Here is a 15,721-nt window from a genome sequence, read left to right as displayed (position 1 = left end):
CATGCTACCATACAAGGTGTCAGACTCCTTTATTGCAGTCTCTCTCCTATCCTCTATGCCTTTACTGTCACCTTTATAGATCATCACTGCACATTTGCACCTCCTGCCCCTTCGGGAGGCTGGTTTCCTCTGACACCCCTGTTTTCTCACCCGTCTAGTGGGGCTGGTTTACAAGGAAAAGTGCCTGGCATATAGGATCCGCTGCATGCCCACTTCCTGTTATCACTGCTCACGGCCTGGGCTGGCCTCAGGCTGTGGAGTCCTGCTTCAGGTGGGGAGGGACAGCCAGGTGGGAAGGGGCTGCTGTCACCCCAGGGGAGGGGCTGGGTGCCAGAGGAGAGTGGACTCCTGTAAAAGTCCCACGGATTCATGCCAGGTGTCTTGACTTGCCTCCCCCACGCTTCTCCCGTGATCGTTGGCCCCAGTGAAGGGATGCACCATCTGGTCACATCTAGAGCACCAGTTGAGACACAGAAAGAAGCACATCCCATGTGACGCACTCTCAGCCAGACCAGTGTGGGTCACCACCTTTGGTGCCACGCTGAGGATGGCATCCTGAGCCCAGCACTTTCCAGAAGCCCCAGGGCATTGCTCCTGACAACACTGGAACACCCCCACCCCACACCCCTCTGGATGCCTTTACAAGAGGACCTGGGCTGCCTCCCACCTTTCCTGAGGGTTCTCTGCAGGAGGTGGGGTGGGGGTGACGGGATTGTAGGACGTTGGTGGGGGTGGGCAGCCACCTCACTCTCAGGCTTCCCCGCTCACTTTTGTCTGTTTCTCCCTGTGGTGGGCAGACACGTGATCACGCGCGTGAGGATACCCGTGTACAAACAGGAGCCCGGGCATGCGCGCACATGTGAGCAGGCATGTGTCTGAGCATATGCACACGCATGAGAACATGCATGTGAATAAACATGCGGTCAAACATGAGTGAACATGTGAGGAAATGTGTGGACATGAGCGTGTCTGCGTGAATATGTGTGCGTGAGTAGGTGCATGTGTGGGCATGTGGGGGGCATGTGGGCATGCATGAGCAGGCGTGTCCACCAATGGGCCAACATGTACATGTGATGGGGCAAGCTCCTCGCCAGGAGGCTATGGCGGCCAGCATGTCAGGGGCACTGACCCCGAAAGAACATGGTGCGACTCCCTGGAGATTGTGCTGCGGGGTTCCTGCGCCTGAGCCCCGGGGTACCTGGCTGCAGGGAAGGGGAGGCCGAGGAGCCCTGGGCTCGCACGCAGCCTGGAGATGATGCACTCAAGCCCCCACTGAGGCTTCCAAGGATTCCGCGGTGCAGAGAGCTTTTCAACATCACGGAGCCCTCTGAGAAATCCCAGGGCCGCTGCTCGCCACCTCTGCGCAGAAGGACCACTGACGAGGGCTCGCCGGGAATCACTTACTTTAATCGCTCAGATCCCCGAGGGGAGGGGAGGGGAGGGGAGGGGGAGGGGAGCCGCTGAAACGGGGTTCCATGTACACGAAGAGGATGACCTGGGACCGCGCCCGCCCGGGGGCTGGAGTCCGGGTGGGCGGCGAAGCGGGCTCTGGGGAGGGGTCTGGGCGGGGCAGGGGGCGCGGCGAGGCCGGCCGCCACTGTCCTGCCTCCGGCCCTGGGCGCTGGGCCCCTGTGTCCGGGCCGGGCGCGGGGTTAATGCTATGGCGGCGGCGGCCAGGGGCCGGGCGCGCGGGCAGGCGGGCCGCGGGCGGGCGCCGCTCAGTGCGGCGGGTGGCGGCGCTCGGCCAGGCCGCCGCGGCCCAGCACCTCCCCGCTGAACTGGTAGGTGAGCTTCTTCTTGACCTTCTTCACCTCGCCTGTCTTGCCGTAGTTGCGCAGCGCGCGGGCCATCTTCTGGTAGGTCATCTTCTTGCGGTTGCCCTTCTGGATGCCCCAGCGGTGCGCCAGCGCCTCCTTGTGCTTGGACGAGAACTGGAAGGTGCCCTTGTCTTTGTCCACCCACCAGATGCTGTCCTTCATGTCGCCGCTGCGGAGCAGGTCCAGCAGGAACTGGTACAGCCGGATCTTCTTCTTGCTGCCTGGAGGCGGGGGCGGGGCCGGGGGCGTGAGTCCCACCACGTGCCCACCCCGGGGTCACACACGCGCACACCACACCCGCTCTGGTGCACAGTATGCTCCCACGACACAGATGCACACACACGCGGCGCAGAGGCCCGCATGCGTCCGCTCGGCACACCCACGCACATGGACGCACTGCGTACACGGTCACAGCTGTGCACACTCATACACACAGAGATAGATGTGCATGCATGCATTCACACACATACACATGTTCACCGCCGTGCATACTCAGACATTCATGCTTGAAGCGGTGCACACACAGAGGCACAGACATGCACAAACATTCGTGCACACAGCATGGAGATGAAAACGCACACAGCCATGCACACAGGACAGACGCACACGCATGAACTCACAAGCACACATGCTCTGTGCATGGCTATGGCATGGCTGCTGGCTCCACCAGCCCCACTCCGCTGGGATGGGGCCTCGGTCAGGCCAAGTCTGGGTGGGTCAGGGCTGGGGCTGGACCCTTACCTGTCTCCCCGTGCAGGAGGCCAGGCCCTGGCTCCAGGCCGTCGGCCTCTCCGTCGGACACCTCCAGCGGGGGGCTCTGCCGCTCGCCCTCCTCATCATCTGAGCTGGGCTGGGCCGGGGACAGGGAAGGGTATGGGAGGCACACCCGGGTCGGGTAGGAGACCTGGCAGGAGAGGTGATGTCAGAGGGAGTGGCTGGGACAACAAGAGGCAGAAAGATGGGGAGAAGGCTGGGAAAGTCAGGGTCAGGCAAGTCACATGGAGGGACATTCTGCCTGTGTCCTGCACAGGGCCCTGGGCCGTGGGAGCGAGGGTCGCAGGACCCCCTGGGGATAGGGCTGTGGGGTCCAGCAAAAGGGCACATTTTTCCCAGAAGCATGAGGGGCTGTTTGGCCTCCAGGAGCCCTGAGGCCAGATGTGGGCATGCTGAGGGGCAGTGAGTGGGCTATGAGGCCAAAGGGGGTCTAGTGAGTGGGGTTGATGGGCCCGTGAGAGGGCAGGGAGGTCAACCAGAGGGCACTGATTAGAAGGCAGGGTCTGTGGGGCTGAGTCAGTTCACTAGGGGGGCCCATGTTCAGAGGCTTGGATGGAAGCTGGGGTGCAGTCAATGCTGGCAGTGGGAATTATCTGGGGTCTGTCTGACTGCGTACAGGGGAGAGGAGATAAGGGTGGGTGGGTCACGAGGTCAGTTGGAGGGTCAGGAGGCAGCCGTTGGGACTCAGGCCGCCGTTGGCGCAGTGAGGCAGGAAGCAGGGTTGAGTAAGAGCCTGTGTCAGCTTCCTGTGACCGTCCCGGCCCCACCACAGGCCGCGCTCCTGCGGGACGGGCGCACGCACCTGGTGGCCCAGGCTGGTGGTGTGGGGCAGCGCCATGGGCGCGTCCAGGACATGCATCTGCTCCAGCTCCATGTGGCGGTACAGCTGCTGCAGCTGCGGGGGTTGCACGCTCTGCAGCTCCGTGAAGTGGTTCTCCGTGAAGCTCTCAAACTCGCTGTGCACGTGGTGGGGGTGGAAGTCCCAGTAGTGGTCTGCGGGAGACAGACAGGGAGGCCGAAATGAAAGAGTGCAGTCACGCCTGGCCATCCGTGGGCCGAGCAGGGCCCCCGTCTTGCTCCAGGCCCGGCACCCACTGTGTTACTGGGTGGTGGTGGCCGGCCCCGCGGCCAGTCCGTTCTGCCATTCAGTCAGTCCCAGCCGGCATGTCTCTGGGGAAGCCCTGGCTCATCATTGAGCGTTTAACTGGCTGTGCCACCCAGGAGCACCTTTACAGATGCCCCTGACTTTCCAGGTGAGGGCCGTGAGGCTCGGAGAGCCCATGTCACATGCCCAAGGCCACCCAGGCCTCACCAGTGGCAAAGCCAGGCCCTGCGTCTGACAGCAAGCCTGTGTCCTGCTGCCCCTGTGGCCATGGGGACGCAGGCTTTGAGCCCAGGAGCTGGGATCCTGGCTTCGCGAGTGACCTCAGCATGTGTGGGTGCCTCTCTGGACTCCATGGCCTCACTTGCAACATGGGGGTGGTCGCTACTGTGAGGATGGACATGAGTAGGCACCAGGAGGCCCTGGTTTCCTAGTGGTTACTCATCGGGCTGCCAGCAGTTTGAACCCACCAGCCGCTCCTTGGGAGAAAGAAATGCCCATGAAGAGTAGCAGACTCCAACACTCAGGGGGCCGCTCTACCCTGTCCTGTGGGGGCGCTGTGAGTCAGCACTGACCCGATGGCAGTGGTGGTGGTGGTATTTGGAGTGCAGGACCCAGGAGTCCTGGTGGCACAATGGTAAGGTGCTCAGCTGCGAGCGGAAAGGTGGGCAGTTGGAACCCGCCCAGGGCTCCTTCGGAGAAAGAGTGGGGGTGGGGGTGGGGGCTGCTCCGGTAAAGATGGCAGCCCAGAAATCCTAGGGGCCAGTCCTACTCTGTCACCTGGGCCACCAGGGGCTGCCCCAGCAGGCCCTCAGGGACAGGCCCCTTGCCCCCCCCCCACTGGCTCCTAGGTGGGCAGGTTGCCCACAGTCACAAGCACACACGCCTCATCACATGGCCAAGGTATGACTGGGCAGAGCCTGCTCCTAGGAACTCCCCGCGGGGGTGCCGCTGAGTCTGTGGTGGGGCCTGGAGTTTGCAGAGCAGCCAGGTGCTGGGGGCGCCCAAGCCCTGGGACAAAGGCAGATCCTCCACATGCTTCCTCTGGGCGCCACTTCCAGGAAACGGCACCGCCACATGTCTGAGCACTCCCTGGGTACGATTTGGAATCCGCAAAAAGGTGTGGCCATCCAGGGTGATTGTCTGACATGTCCCCAAAAGGGAGTGGACAGACTTGCTTGGCCAGTGTCTCGTCTCTGGGACAAGGCAGAGCCCTCTGGGGGCACTCCAGGGTTTCTGGCAGCCATGTGACTGAGCTATGGGATGATCTATGGATTAGCTCCCAATAAAATGGTTTTGGAAAACAATTAATTTTAAAATTGTATTCTCATTTTTCTTTCTTCATGAACTCTTTGAGATGTGTGTGGGGTTTGTGTGTATGAATGACAGAGGGGGGTGTAGGGGGTACATCTAAGGGTATGTGAGTTTGTATATGGTATGTGTATCTATGATGTGTGAGTATATGAGGTATGGCTGGTGTGTTAGTATGTGTATATGGGTCTGTGTATGAAAGCGTGTGTGTGTGTGTGTGTGTGTGTGTGTGTTCCTTCTGCCCCCTTCCTCACAGACACTCACTGAAAAGTCTCTAAGAAACTGTGTTCTTGGCTCTGGGCTGGATATCAAGACTTGAGTTCTAATCCTGCTCCGTGGTGGATTTGCTATGTGACCCTGCAGACATCTCCTCTCCCTGACCCCGTCTCCCTGTCTCAAGCCAGGGCCTCACCTCACTTGACCCTGTGACCCAGGCCCCCACCTTGGGGAGCACATGGCCCACCACTGGGGAGCCAGACAGACAGACAGAGCTGGGTCTGGAGCCGGGGTCTGCCATTTACTGCTGTCTGCCTGCGGGCAGCTCTTTCCCCTTGTCTGGGCCTCAATTTCCTCCTCTGTAAGGTGGGCCAAATAGCTACACTCGCCCCTGGGCTGGTTGCCAGGGTTAACTGCATACTTACTGCCTGCAAAGCACCCAGAAACTGACACAAAGACAAACTTAAGTACTCACCAGAAGCCCTGCCTCTAGGGTCGTCGTCATCATTAAAAGTTCATCCTAAAAAGCCTGGCTTAGCCCCTAAGAATACAGCAGGCATGCTTCCCCCCACCCCCCCCATTCCCGGTGTGCCCTTCTCTCCTAAAGGTTGGGGGGGGGCCAGTCTTAGACCAGGGGCAGGACTGGTTGTGTTCAGTCCCTGGGTCCCAGTGCAACAGTGAAGCACTAGACTCCTATGAGAAAGGTTGCTGGTTCAAACCCACCCAGGGATGTCTTGGGAGAAGGACCTTAAACACCCTTAGGGCGGCTCCACTCCACGCACACAGGGCCCCTGGGTGTCAGACTCGGCGCCACCGGCTTGGTTTGGGGTGCCGCCCGTGCCCACGTGTCCTGAGTGGATGACTGAGGCCCAGACTGCCCAGGAGCTGTGTGCCCTGCTGCATGCGACTTGGCACTGCCATGAGGCCCCACTGCCCTGTCCTCGGGGCATGTTCTAGCGCTCCGGGCTGAGTGGATCCTGATCCCAGCTCCTCTGTAGCCGCAGACCCCCGCCCAACCCCTCCCCTTGGCCTTTCCTGCCCTTGCCTCTCCTTCCCAGGCTGAAGGGCTCAGGGCGTCTCAGAATGCCTCTATCCCCCCTATCCCTAGTCCCCACACCCACTCGCCACCAGGGTTAGGAGGGGAACCCTAAACACATATAACTCACCAGGTATGGGGTAAGGGGCTCCCAACTGTTCTTTCTCTCCTTGCCATCCCCCTCCCCCTCGTTGCAGCTTCACACTGGCCACTCAGTCGGGTGGTCCCACAGAGGCCAGCGTTCCTCAGGGGAGCCCAGGGACGGCCTCACCAGCCTCACCTGCCGACAGCCAGGCCTGCAGGTTGGCGGTCCCACGGTGGGCCCACTGAGTCAGAAGCCCCGAGAGTGGAGCTGGGAATCTGCATGATCAGACCTCTGGGGGAGACCCTCCAGACCCTGCCCCGGGGTCCCCTGGAGGCTGCAGCAGAGACTCCAAAGCTACCACCAACATTTCAAAAGGCCCAACGGAAACCTTGCCTTTTGCCCCTCGATTGGGTGCTCAGGCCATTATGTAATGAACCTGTCTGCTTGGGACAGAAGCCATGAACCTGGGGCCCTGTGGGGACACAGCAGAGGGAGGCCTCTGAGGGGCAGAGACGGCCGCTCCAGGCTCCTCAGACCCTGTCTGGACGGCCTTCCATGACTGCAGTGCTTTGTGCCCTTACTGGGCCAGCCTGCGATTGAGGTCCCCCTAATGGGACTTCCCTGTTCCTTCCAGCAGTGTCCACCTGGACAGAGCTCCGAGCCGCGTTCCCCGTGGCCAGTGACTATTACATGAACCGACCAAGGAGCCTGCCACTGTGCTCAGCCTTCTCTCTCACTTCACCCTCAGCCCAGCTCCGCAGAGGCGGCCTATAGGGCCACCTTCAGACCTGAGGACACTGGCGCAGAGAGGCTGTGTCCCTGCTCGCATGCAGCCTCTCCTAGGGGCAGGATCCGGGGACCAAAGCCTTGCCACCGTCCCTCCTCAGCTCCGAAGGACAAGACAAGCACCGAATGTGCTCCCCTCTCCCTACAAGCACCACCCACGTGCATCTCCCGAGGTCTGATGGGGTCTCCGTGAGTCAGAACTGAACCAATGGCAGCAAGTCTGGGGATTTCTTGGGGGGCTCCCCCTCCCCACGCACAGTGCACACTGGCGTGGGCCAGGAACTTTGCGTAACTGTGTAAGACAGACTGGCGTTTGTCGGCACTACATCGCTGTGCTGTGAGGGGATTGCATGAGGCAGTGCGTCCCGGAGGAGTGATTATGTAAAATGTCCATCTCTCTGGGCCTCAGTACAGCAAGAGAAGGCTGGTAGTTACCAGTTCCTGCGTATTCTTAGGAAGGTGGGGTGCTCGGGAATAGGCCTTAGTCAAGGGAATATGTTTTTCATGGCTCACCCCAACCAGCCTATTGCTAGAGTCCACAGGGACAGATATGTCCCACATTTTATAAAAGTGCATCATACTTAACAAAAATGAAAATATTTGGTGACTCAGCAAGCATTCCATTAGCAAAACATACATCTAAATCTTACAAACAAAAATATATGTAACGAAAAAATATATATATGTAACGAAAGGGTGAGAACCACAGGGAAGCTTGATCACAGCCTGTACTTATCCGTCTGTCCACCATCAGCCACTCATTATCCATCCATCTACCTCCCATTCGTTATCCTCAGTCCATCACTCACCATCAGACCATCTCTCCGTCCATCAGTTCCCCTCTGACACGCCCTTTGTCTGGGGCCACGCTTCTGTCCACACAACCTACTGTGACTCAGTTTTGATCCCTGGGTACACCATGGCATAGATAACTTCATGCCACCACCACCCCCAATCGACCTTCGAGTATAATTCAATGGCCTTTTTCTCTTCAGAGCAGAAACCCCAGCCTGAAACCCAGATCTCTCAGATCAAGTCAGAGCATGAAGGTAAGAAAGGAAAGGAGGAAGGAGGGAGGGAGGAAGGGCAAGAAAAACACCTTGTCAGGAAGTCAGAGGCCCAGAGGCTGGGCTCCTGAGACACAGAGCAGAGAGGCTGGTTGCAAGTCTCGTGCGCCTCACTGCCTCTGCCCTGCATCCTCATTAGGAGTGCTTCAGAGATGGATCTGGCCGGACCTGCGTTCCAGCCGCCCTTCGGCACCCAGCAAAGGACCTGGCCTATACGGGGGCGGGTGGCATGGTAAGTTATGGTTCCAGGGACAGGTTGGTGGGAGGGAAGTGCAAGCGTGGCGGGTGGAGGGAAAACTCACTGCCGTCGAGTCAATTCTGACTCACAGCCACCTGGGAGAACAGGGGAAAACTGGCCTGTGGGTTTCTGAGACTGGCTCTATGGGAGTAGGAAGTCTCATCGCTCTCCCAGAGAGCAGCTGGTGGCTCCCCCTGTGCCACCAGGGCTCCAGTAGGGAGAGGGAGGGCGGTTGGAAATAGGTAAGTAGATGGATGTGCAGGGTGGCAGACGGGTAGTGAATTAAAGGACAAGTGAGTGGGACCTGGCCCCGCCCAACCGGCGGACTTCATCTCCCCACCACCGCTTTCTTCCTCCACGGAGGCCCCTGCACTTGCTCTTCTGTCCCACAAGGATGCCCTTCCCTCCGCATGGCCGCTTCCTTCAGAGCCCAACCCAACTGCCGCCTCCTCAAAGAGGCCTTCCCTGACTGCCCAGATCAGATGTGTCCCCCACCCCTAGACACTCGGCCTCCATTACTCTGCCTGTGCAGGGCTTGTCGCCGATGGTGGGAGACGTCTGATTACTGGATACCTTGGTTGTCTCTTTGGGCCGTAAACCCCGTGAGGGCAGTAACCTTATCCGTCATGTCCAGTGCCTGGAGCAGCCTGGTCTTTGCTCACTGTGGGGGTTATATCATCTAGTGTCGGTTTGAGAGGATTATGAGTAAAGGGGTGAAGTCTGGCCTGCTAATCAAGATCTAACCAGGGACCTCTGTGTGGGTATGGCCTTCCCCTGAGAATTCTGAGAACTCTTTGCTCCTTCGAGGCAGGAGGCACGCTCTCTCTGCTCACTCCCTGAAAGATGCTCCACTGACAAGATACATGGCGCTACACTGACCCCGTGCCCTAGGACCTGGCGGAGCCACGTGGAGACCCCTGCCAGCGCTGAGACGCTTCAACCTCCACTGGGCCCACAAGACTTCCCACCCACTGGTCTGTGATCTTCCTGCATTCGGCGTCATTGTGTGTGTTTTGTGAGTCTGAAGAGGACTTCTAGATTGGTATCAGACATATGGGTTAATATCAGACTTATGGACTCGTTCTGGACTGGGCTGTGATATTTTCTCAATATTCAATTGCTCTTGTATATAAAGCTCTTTCTTATAGACATATGAGTGTCTATAAATTTGTTTCTCTAGTCCGCCAGGACTGACAGTGTCTACTCAGTGAATGGCTGTTGGGTGGGCAGATGAGGGCATCAGTAGCAGGATGAGGAGTGGTTGGAAGGGTGGGTGAGAGGGCAGCTGGACATGTGAGAAATGAGCCAGTTGGCCAGTCACAGACCCCCTACGTCCAACCCCAATGCGTCTCCCACTTCCCCAGCTACTTCCTCTCTCGTGCTGGGGGTGGGTGCGATAAAGCCAAGTTTCTATGTGCCGGGTCTCCCCATCTTGTACTCAGTAGATCATGCTTCCTCGCGTGTTACATGCATCACCTCATGTAACCGTCACAATGCCGTGGGGGCAGGTCATTCCACATTCTCCTTATCGATGAGGAAAACGGGCTCGCTCATAGAGGTAAAGAGACTGGCCCACAGGTTAGTCAGCCAGAGTGATGGAGCCAGAGCCTCTCCATGATTCTGTCACCCCACAAAAATGAAGAGTGTCAGCTGTCTCCCCTCCCCAGGCTCAGGCCAGGGTTTAGAATAAATATCGGTGGGCAGTGGTGGAGGGGTTGGTGCCTGGGGCCAGTGGCCACATGGGAGGCCTTTCAGAGGGACTCGTCTGTCCATGGCCAGGGTGGGGTCCTCAGACAGGGTTCATTCCTAGAGCCCCTGAGACATCATCCCTGGAAGGTGGGTATGCTTAACCGCTTAGCCGCTAACCGAAGAAGGGTTGGCTGCTCGAGCCCACCCAGAGGCCTCCTGGAAGCAGGGCCTGGGGATAGACGTCTGACAGCACCGTTCTGCGCAGACACACGCGGGGCTGCCAGGAGCTGGGACCAACCTGCCAACAACCGGTTCTCTGGGCTCCGAGCCAGAAAACACAAACTTCCTCTACAGCGCTCACGCCATCAGCTCCAGCTCCAAGAAGGCAGGCTTAGCTGTCTCGTAGACAGCACCCTCACCTCACAGGTGGGGGAACTGAAGCCTCAATCGACCCAAAGGAAATGCGCAGATGCCCCCCACCCAGCGAACTCCAGAGGGACACTGGACAGAGGAGAAAGGGGCCCTCCTGGGCAGCGTGTGTGACTGTGTCTCCCGTGGCCACCAGGGGGCGGCAGTCATCAAGCCAGAGGGACCATCTCCCTCTTCAAAGGTGTTTGGGAAAGGGTGTGTGTGCGTCCAGAGCCAGGGAGACCCTGCTCTTGATCCGACTTGGGGGAGCTGAAGACAGCGTGGGATGAGGGAATTTGAAGAATTCCAAGATGTGCCAGGTCTCCCAGGGAGGTCTCCCACATGACCCTCTCTCTAAAGTCTAGAGTCTAAACTGTCTGAGTTTCCCCACAGAGAGTATTCTGGGGATAATTACTGTTCAACTTGAAAGGACATTTTAAAACCCAGGGCAGGGGTGCTGAGAAGCCCGGAGTATCCCAGATGTAGCCTTAAAGTGTGCTTGCCACCTACCCCCAAGACCTGGTACCAGCACCCACGGCCATCAGGTTCATTCCAATGCGTTTCAGACTAGACCCACATTCTGCGCCACTCACAGGCTGGGAACTTTTGGAAGCAGATTGCCTGCTTTGGCTGGGCGCGTTCAAACTGCAAACCTTTCTGTTAGCAGCAGAGCTGCCACCCAGCATGCCAAGCTTCCTGGTGGAGCCTATATAATGGTCCCCCTGCGGAGGTTCCAGGTGGGTTGTGTGCAGGTTTAGCATCCAGGTGTGAGAGCCCCACCTGTGAGCCCCCACCACAGACACCCTGAGACTGGCCAGCAGGTGGAGCCAGGGGTGTCTCTGGAGCCGTGCACACCTCTCCCAGTGAGGCCTCACTAGGTCACCTCAGCTCTGCTACAAGGATGTGTAACACGGACTTCATTGGCCTTGCACTGACCCCCTGCCGGGTCCCAGGCATCTATCGCCTCTCCGCTCTCCTGAGTTTGTCCCTGAGAGTGGGGCAGTCAGGCCCAGATAGCCGATATCCAGGCCCAGTTGAATCCCAGCAAGCTGGGCCCTCAGGATCCCTCAGAGTCTCTCCCTAAGCCCTGTGGTCCTCATCTAGGGAGTCTTGTGTTCCCCAGGGGATATTTTGGTTAAGTACAGGACAGCGAAAGAGGAGGGCCTCCAGAAGATGGACTGCCGCAGAGGCTGCGCAATGGGATGGAGCCAGGGACAACCATGAGGACGGTGTTTTGTTCCGTTGTGCACAAGGTCCCTATGGGTCAGAATCAACTCAATGGCACCTCACAACAAAGGGACATCTGGCAACACTGGGGAGTCATGGCTGATGGGCAGAGAAGCCAAGGGTGCTGCTAGATTTCCTATAAGGCACAGGACAGCTTTCCCCCCCTCCCCCCAACAACTGTCAGCTGGGAGACAGACACTGCTAGTCACACCCAGGAGTGGGTGGGAGCTGGAGGTGAAGTGTGTGTGTCAAGAACGGAGAGGAAGAGGAGGCCTGGAGGGTGGAGACAGAGAAAACAGCTCCATTCTTGGGGCACCCAGCGCTGGCCTCCACCGACCTACCGACCAGCCCTGCGACCTTCTAACACCCCAGCCTCAGTTTTCTCATTTGTCCAAAGGCCTCAGGAAATTACGCTGGGGCGCCTGGCTGGTGCTCAGTAAGTGGAGTGAGGCTGGCTGTGTGTGGTGCAGCGGCAAGGCTCAGGAGAGCGAATCTCTGGGTGACATCATCCCAGGGCTGGTGCATCCCACTTGTCTCGGGCAGCCAGTGGGCCTTCTTGGTGGCCCCAGGCATGGTGGGGCGGACTCACCGCTGTGGCTCTCTCCATCACTGCTGAGATAGGGGTAGTACTCGTGCGCTGGGCGTTGGTACAGGTCGGCCTCGTAGGGCACCAGGTCTTCCGTTGGCTGCTGAGAGAGTGGGGCGTCAGGGCTGGGGCTCAGGTGGGAGAGAGGGGGCAAGCAATGGTTCTCTACCTTCCTCCTGCCACGACCCTCTGATGCAGCTCCTCCTGTGGTGGTGACCCCCAACCATAACATTATTTTCGTTGCGACTTCATCACTGTCATTTTGCTACTGTGACGCATCGGGCGTACCCAGTGAAAGGGTCCTGTGACACCCCCTCCCCAAGGGGGTCGCGACCCACAGGTTGAGAACCGCTGGTGCAAGGCTCCCTGAGTGGGGCGCAGCTCCCCCACCACCCTCAACCCTGACCCACTAGGGCGTGGGCCCAGGAAAAGGGGGGCGCCTGGACTCCCACTAAAAGGGATGCTGGGAACCTGGAGGTCAGAGGTCAGAGAGTGCCAGGCGTGAGGCGTGCGCCTGGCTCCCCAGCCTGCTTAGCGACCCCCGCCTCCCACTCCTGTCCCCGCCTGCGTGCGTGCCCTGCGTCACGCGGGGACCCGCTCACGGGGTTACGCCCGCGCCCCTCACACGCACGCGCACGTACGCCCCCGCCGCCCCACGTATGGACGCGCACGCCGCCTGCGCCGCACGCACACACGTGCACGCACGCACACTCAGGCTTCACGCACCGGCTGCGCTCCCGCGCACGCGCCACACGCAAACCCCGAGCCACTGGGCCCTCGCGCCCGTGGGCGCGCGCACAGCCCCGAGTGTCCCCACCGCCGTCCACTCGGCCTCCTGCTGCGCTGCCCCCAGCTCTCGTCCCCGCCACGGGCGACACCCAGGCCCGAGCAGCTGGGACCGCATCCACGAGGGTCTTCCTGCAGCTGGGGGCCTGGGGGACAGGGCAAGAACTCGCACCGCCCCGCAGCCTCACACCGCCCCTCCCCGTGGGATTCTCCTCTTCTTCCTCCCTCCTCACCCCTCACCCCTTCCTGCCTTCATCCCTCCTCTTCCCCCTCCCCCTCCTCATCTCCTCGGGCTCCTCCCCTCCCTCCTGGTCCTCCTTCTCCGCTCACCCTCCTCCTCCCTCCCCCTCCCACTCTGGCCTAGCCACAGGGACATGCACCTTCCCAACAGTCACCAGGCTCTCCCCGCCCCCACTGTGGGTGCCCACAGATTGCACAAGGGTTACTCCGGCGGCCCTCAGGACTTGGGTGGGGGACCAGGACTGTCTCGGGAGGCCTCCTGCCGGGTCTACATGGAGCCAAGGGGTGGGAGAGGCAGGGGGGCCAAGCCCTGGTCTGTGGCTTCTGGAGCTGGGCTCTCGCTGCCCCAGGCAGCGTCCCACCAGCCCTATGGGCCAGCCCCAGGCAGAGAGAAGGGTGGGCTAGGGTGGGGCTGTAGCCAGTCCTGTCTTCATCAGGCTGAGTGGGGACACCAGGGCCCAGCGCTGAGCCTGCCTGTGGGGGTGTCAGGCCCCAGGGTGACTCCCTGGCTTCTGAGGTTGGGCAGGGGTGGGGAAGGGAGCTGACTTTAGGCTGGGAAAGCTGAGTCAGGTGGGTGGCTCTGTGGCCAACTCTTCTCGGCTACCCGTCCCCAGACCAGCCCTGAATATATGTGTAGGGGTCGGGGTGGGTGGGGGGTCATCTAAAAGGACCCAGGTTACCTCTGGCTGAGGTTACAACTGTTTCTGAGGCAGAGGGCAGTGGGTACTGCCCTAGCCTGAGGTCCATGCCCCTGTCTTCCCTCCCTGGGGTCTCCAGGATTCTCCCTAGACTCAACCTCTCTCCCTGGCCCAGTCCCAGCCCTTGCTCTAACTCCAGTCCCAGGCTCAGCCTGAGCGAGCCAGCCCCAATCTCGGCCTGAGCCTTGCTGTCTGCCCCTCCCTGCCTTGATTCTCCATGAATCTGGGCCCAGGCCCAGCCTCACTTCTCCAGTCTCAGTTCCAGTCTCTCCATGCTCCTGCCCAGCCCCTGCCCCTGCCCCAAACCTTGCCAGCCCCAGTCCTTGCCCTAAACACTGACCCTGCCCCAGCCCTGGGCCCTGTCTTTATTCCAGCCCTTGACCCAGCGTCCGGAGTACCCGGTGGACCAGACACCCAAACCCTGGAGTCTACGACAACCATGTCCTCTGCGCCAGGCCTCACATGGGGGGTGGCAGACCTAGAGCTACTTCAACTTCAGTGTCCAGGAGCCCCCAGTTCCTGGGCCAATGTCTCTCTCTGGCCTATGCTTGCCGCCTTCAACTCCTTACTGTCCGGCGGCCCTGCTCCCCCACATGCCGGATCTCCCCATCAACTCTACACCAATGCCTTTCTGATCATCCTCCACCCAGAGCCCTGCCCTTGATCAGACCCGCCACCCTGCCTGCCGCCCGTCCATAACGAACCGTTCCAGCCCAACCTCGATCACAGCCCCACCAAGGACCAGCCTTCGCCACCACCACCACCACCACCACCACCACCACCACTCCCCTCCGGCACACTCCAGGGAAGCCGTAGCCCCTCACGGGGTCTCAGGCCAGGCTCTCCAGGGAGGAAACACCAACTTCCCACTGATAGCAAGCTGGGGGGCTGGGGGGGGAGGGCCCAGGACCTGGTGGGCAGGGGTGGGCCCGCGAGCGAGGGTCCGAGCTGGACTGGCGGAGCAGTCCTGGTACTCACAGGGACGACGAGGGGAAACCCTTCCATTTTGCACGCCTGGAACATCCAGCCGGGCTCCGAGCCGGTCCGCTCCCCTGCCTCGCTCAGCGGGGCCACTACGGAGCCCCTCGGGCTGGGGCGCCCCGTCAGGGGCTGGACGGACACAGGGCGGGCACAGGGCTTAGGCCTGCCCCCCAGCTACAGGAGCCCCGGGTGAGCCCCCTTCCTTGACATTGCAGGGCAGCGCAAGTTCCTGATTTTATCGAAGGGCCTGCCACTGGGAGATAGTCCCCTTGGGTGACATCACCGCCCCAGCCTGTTTGCATAAATCTCTTGTGCTACAGGAAGTATTGGGCTGGCTGGGGCAGGTGGTGCTTCAGGGGCTGGCCTGGGAGGCCATGGGGGCCAGGCCCCCTGCCCAGAGGAAGCCAGGACTGTGAGAGGTGGCCCTGGGGGCTGGTGAGGGAGGGTGGGAGAGAGGAAGGCGAGCTTCACCCCAGGAGGCCTGGGCCGCCCCAGGCCCGAGGAGGCTCGGTAACTCCTACTCCACAAATGCCTGCTTGTCTTGAGACCCTCACATGGCCAACAGTCATGTTCTGGGGTAGTGGATCTGGGAGGTGTATCCTCTTGGGACCTCCACTTCCTGAGGTCAACCTACCGTAATGAGGGTTCTGATCTGACAACGTGCCTGTTCTCGC

General features: G+C 60.1%; 1 protein-coding gene across 2 annotated transcripts; it reads right to left on the bottom strand.

Moving 5' to 3' along the window:
• Positions 1 to 1,671: 1,671 nt before the first annotated feature.
• Positions 1,672 to 15,089, bottom strand: SPI1 (Spi-1 proto-oncogene). Of its 2 annotated transcripts, none has more exons than XM_075548351.1 (5): positions 15,045 to 15,089; positions 12,346 to 12,445; positions 3,394 to 3,584; positions 2,559 to 2,721; positions 1,672 to 2,038 (listed from the first exon to the last, which is right to left on the bottom strand). In XM_075548351.1, exons 1-5 carry the CDS (start codon positions 15,087 to 15,089, stop codon positions 1,719 to 1,721), a joined length of 819 nt encoding a protein of 272 aa, XP_075404466.1. In that variant the 3' UTR covers positions 1,672 to 1,718. The 2 variants fall into 2 exon arrangements, with proteins under 2 accessions (XP_075404466.1, XP_075404467.1); XM_075548352.1 differs by having other exon boundaries at positions 12,346 to 12,442.
• Between the last annotated feature and the right edge of the window lie 632 nt (positions 15,090 to 15,721).

The sequence above is a fragment of the Tenrec ecaudatus genome, chromosome 4, assembly GCF_050624435.1.
Source record: "Tenrec ecaudatus isolate mTenEca1 chromosome 4, mTenEca1.hap1, whole genome shotgun sequence".
NCBI classification, from domain to species: domain Eukaryota; kingdom Metazoa; phylum Chordata; class Mammalia; order Afrosoricida; family Tenrecidae; genus Tenrec; species Tenrec ecaudatus.
This window is presented reverse-complemented; position numbering and strand designations above follow the sequence as displayed.

Coding starts and splice junctions, on each gene's coding strand:
- SPI1 (XM_075548351.1), bottom strand. CDS start 15,089: ATGTTCCAGGCGTGCAAAATGGAAGGGTTTCCCCTCGTCGTCCCT. Junction 12,446..15,044: donor GGTTTCCCCTCGTCGTCCCT/GTGAGTACCAGG, acceptor CCACTCTCTCAG/CAGCCAACGGAAGACCTGGT. Junction 3,585..12,345: donor TGATGGAGAGAGCCACAGCG/GTGAGTCCGCCC, acceptor TGTCTCCCGCAG/ACCACTACTGGGACTTCCAC.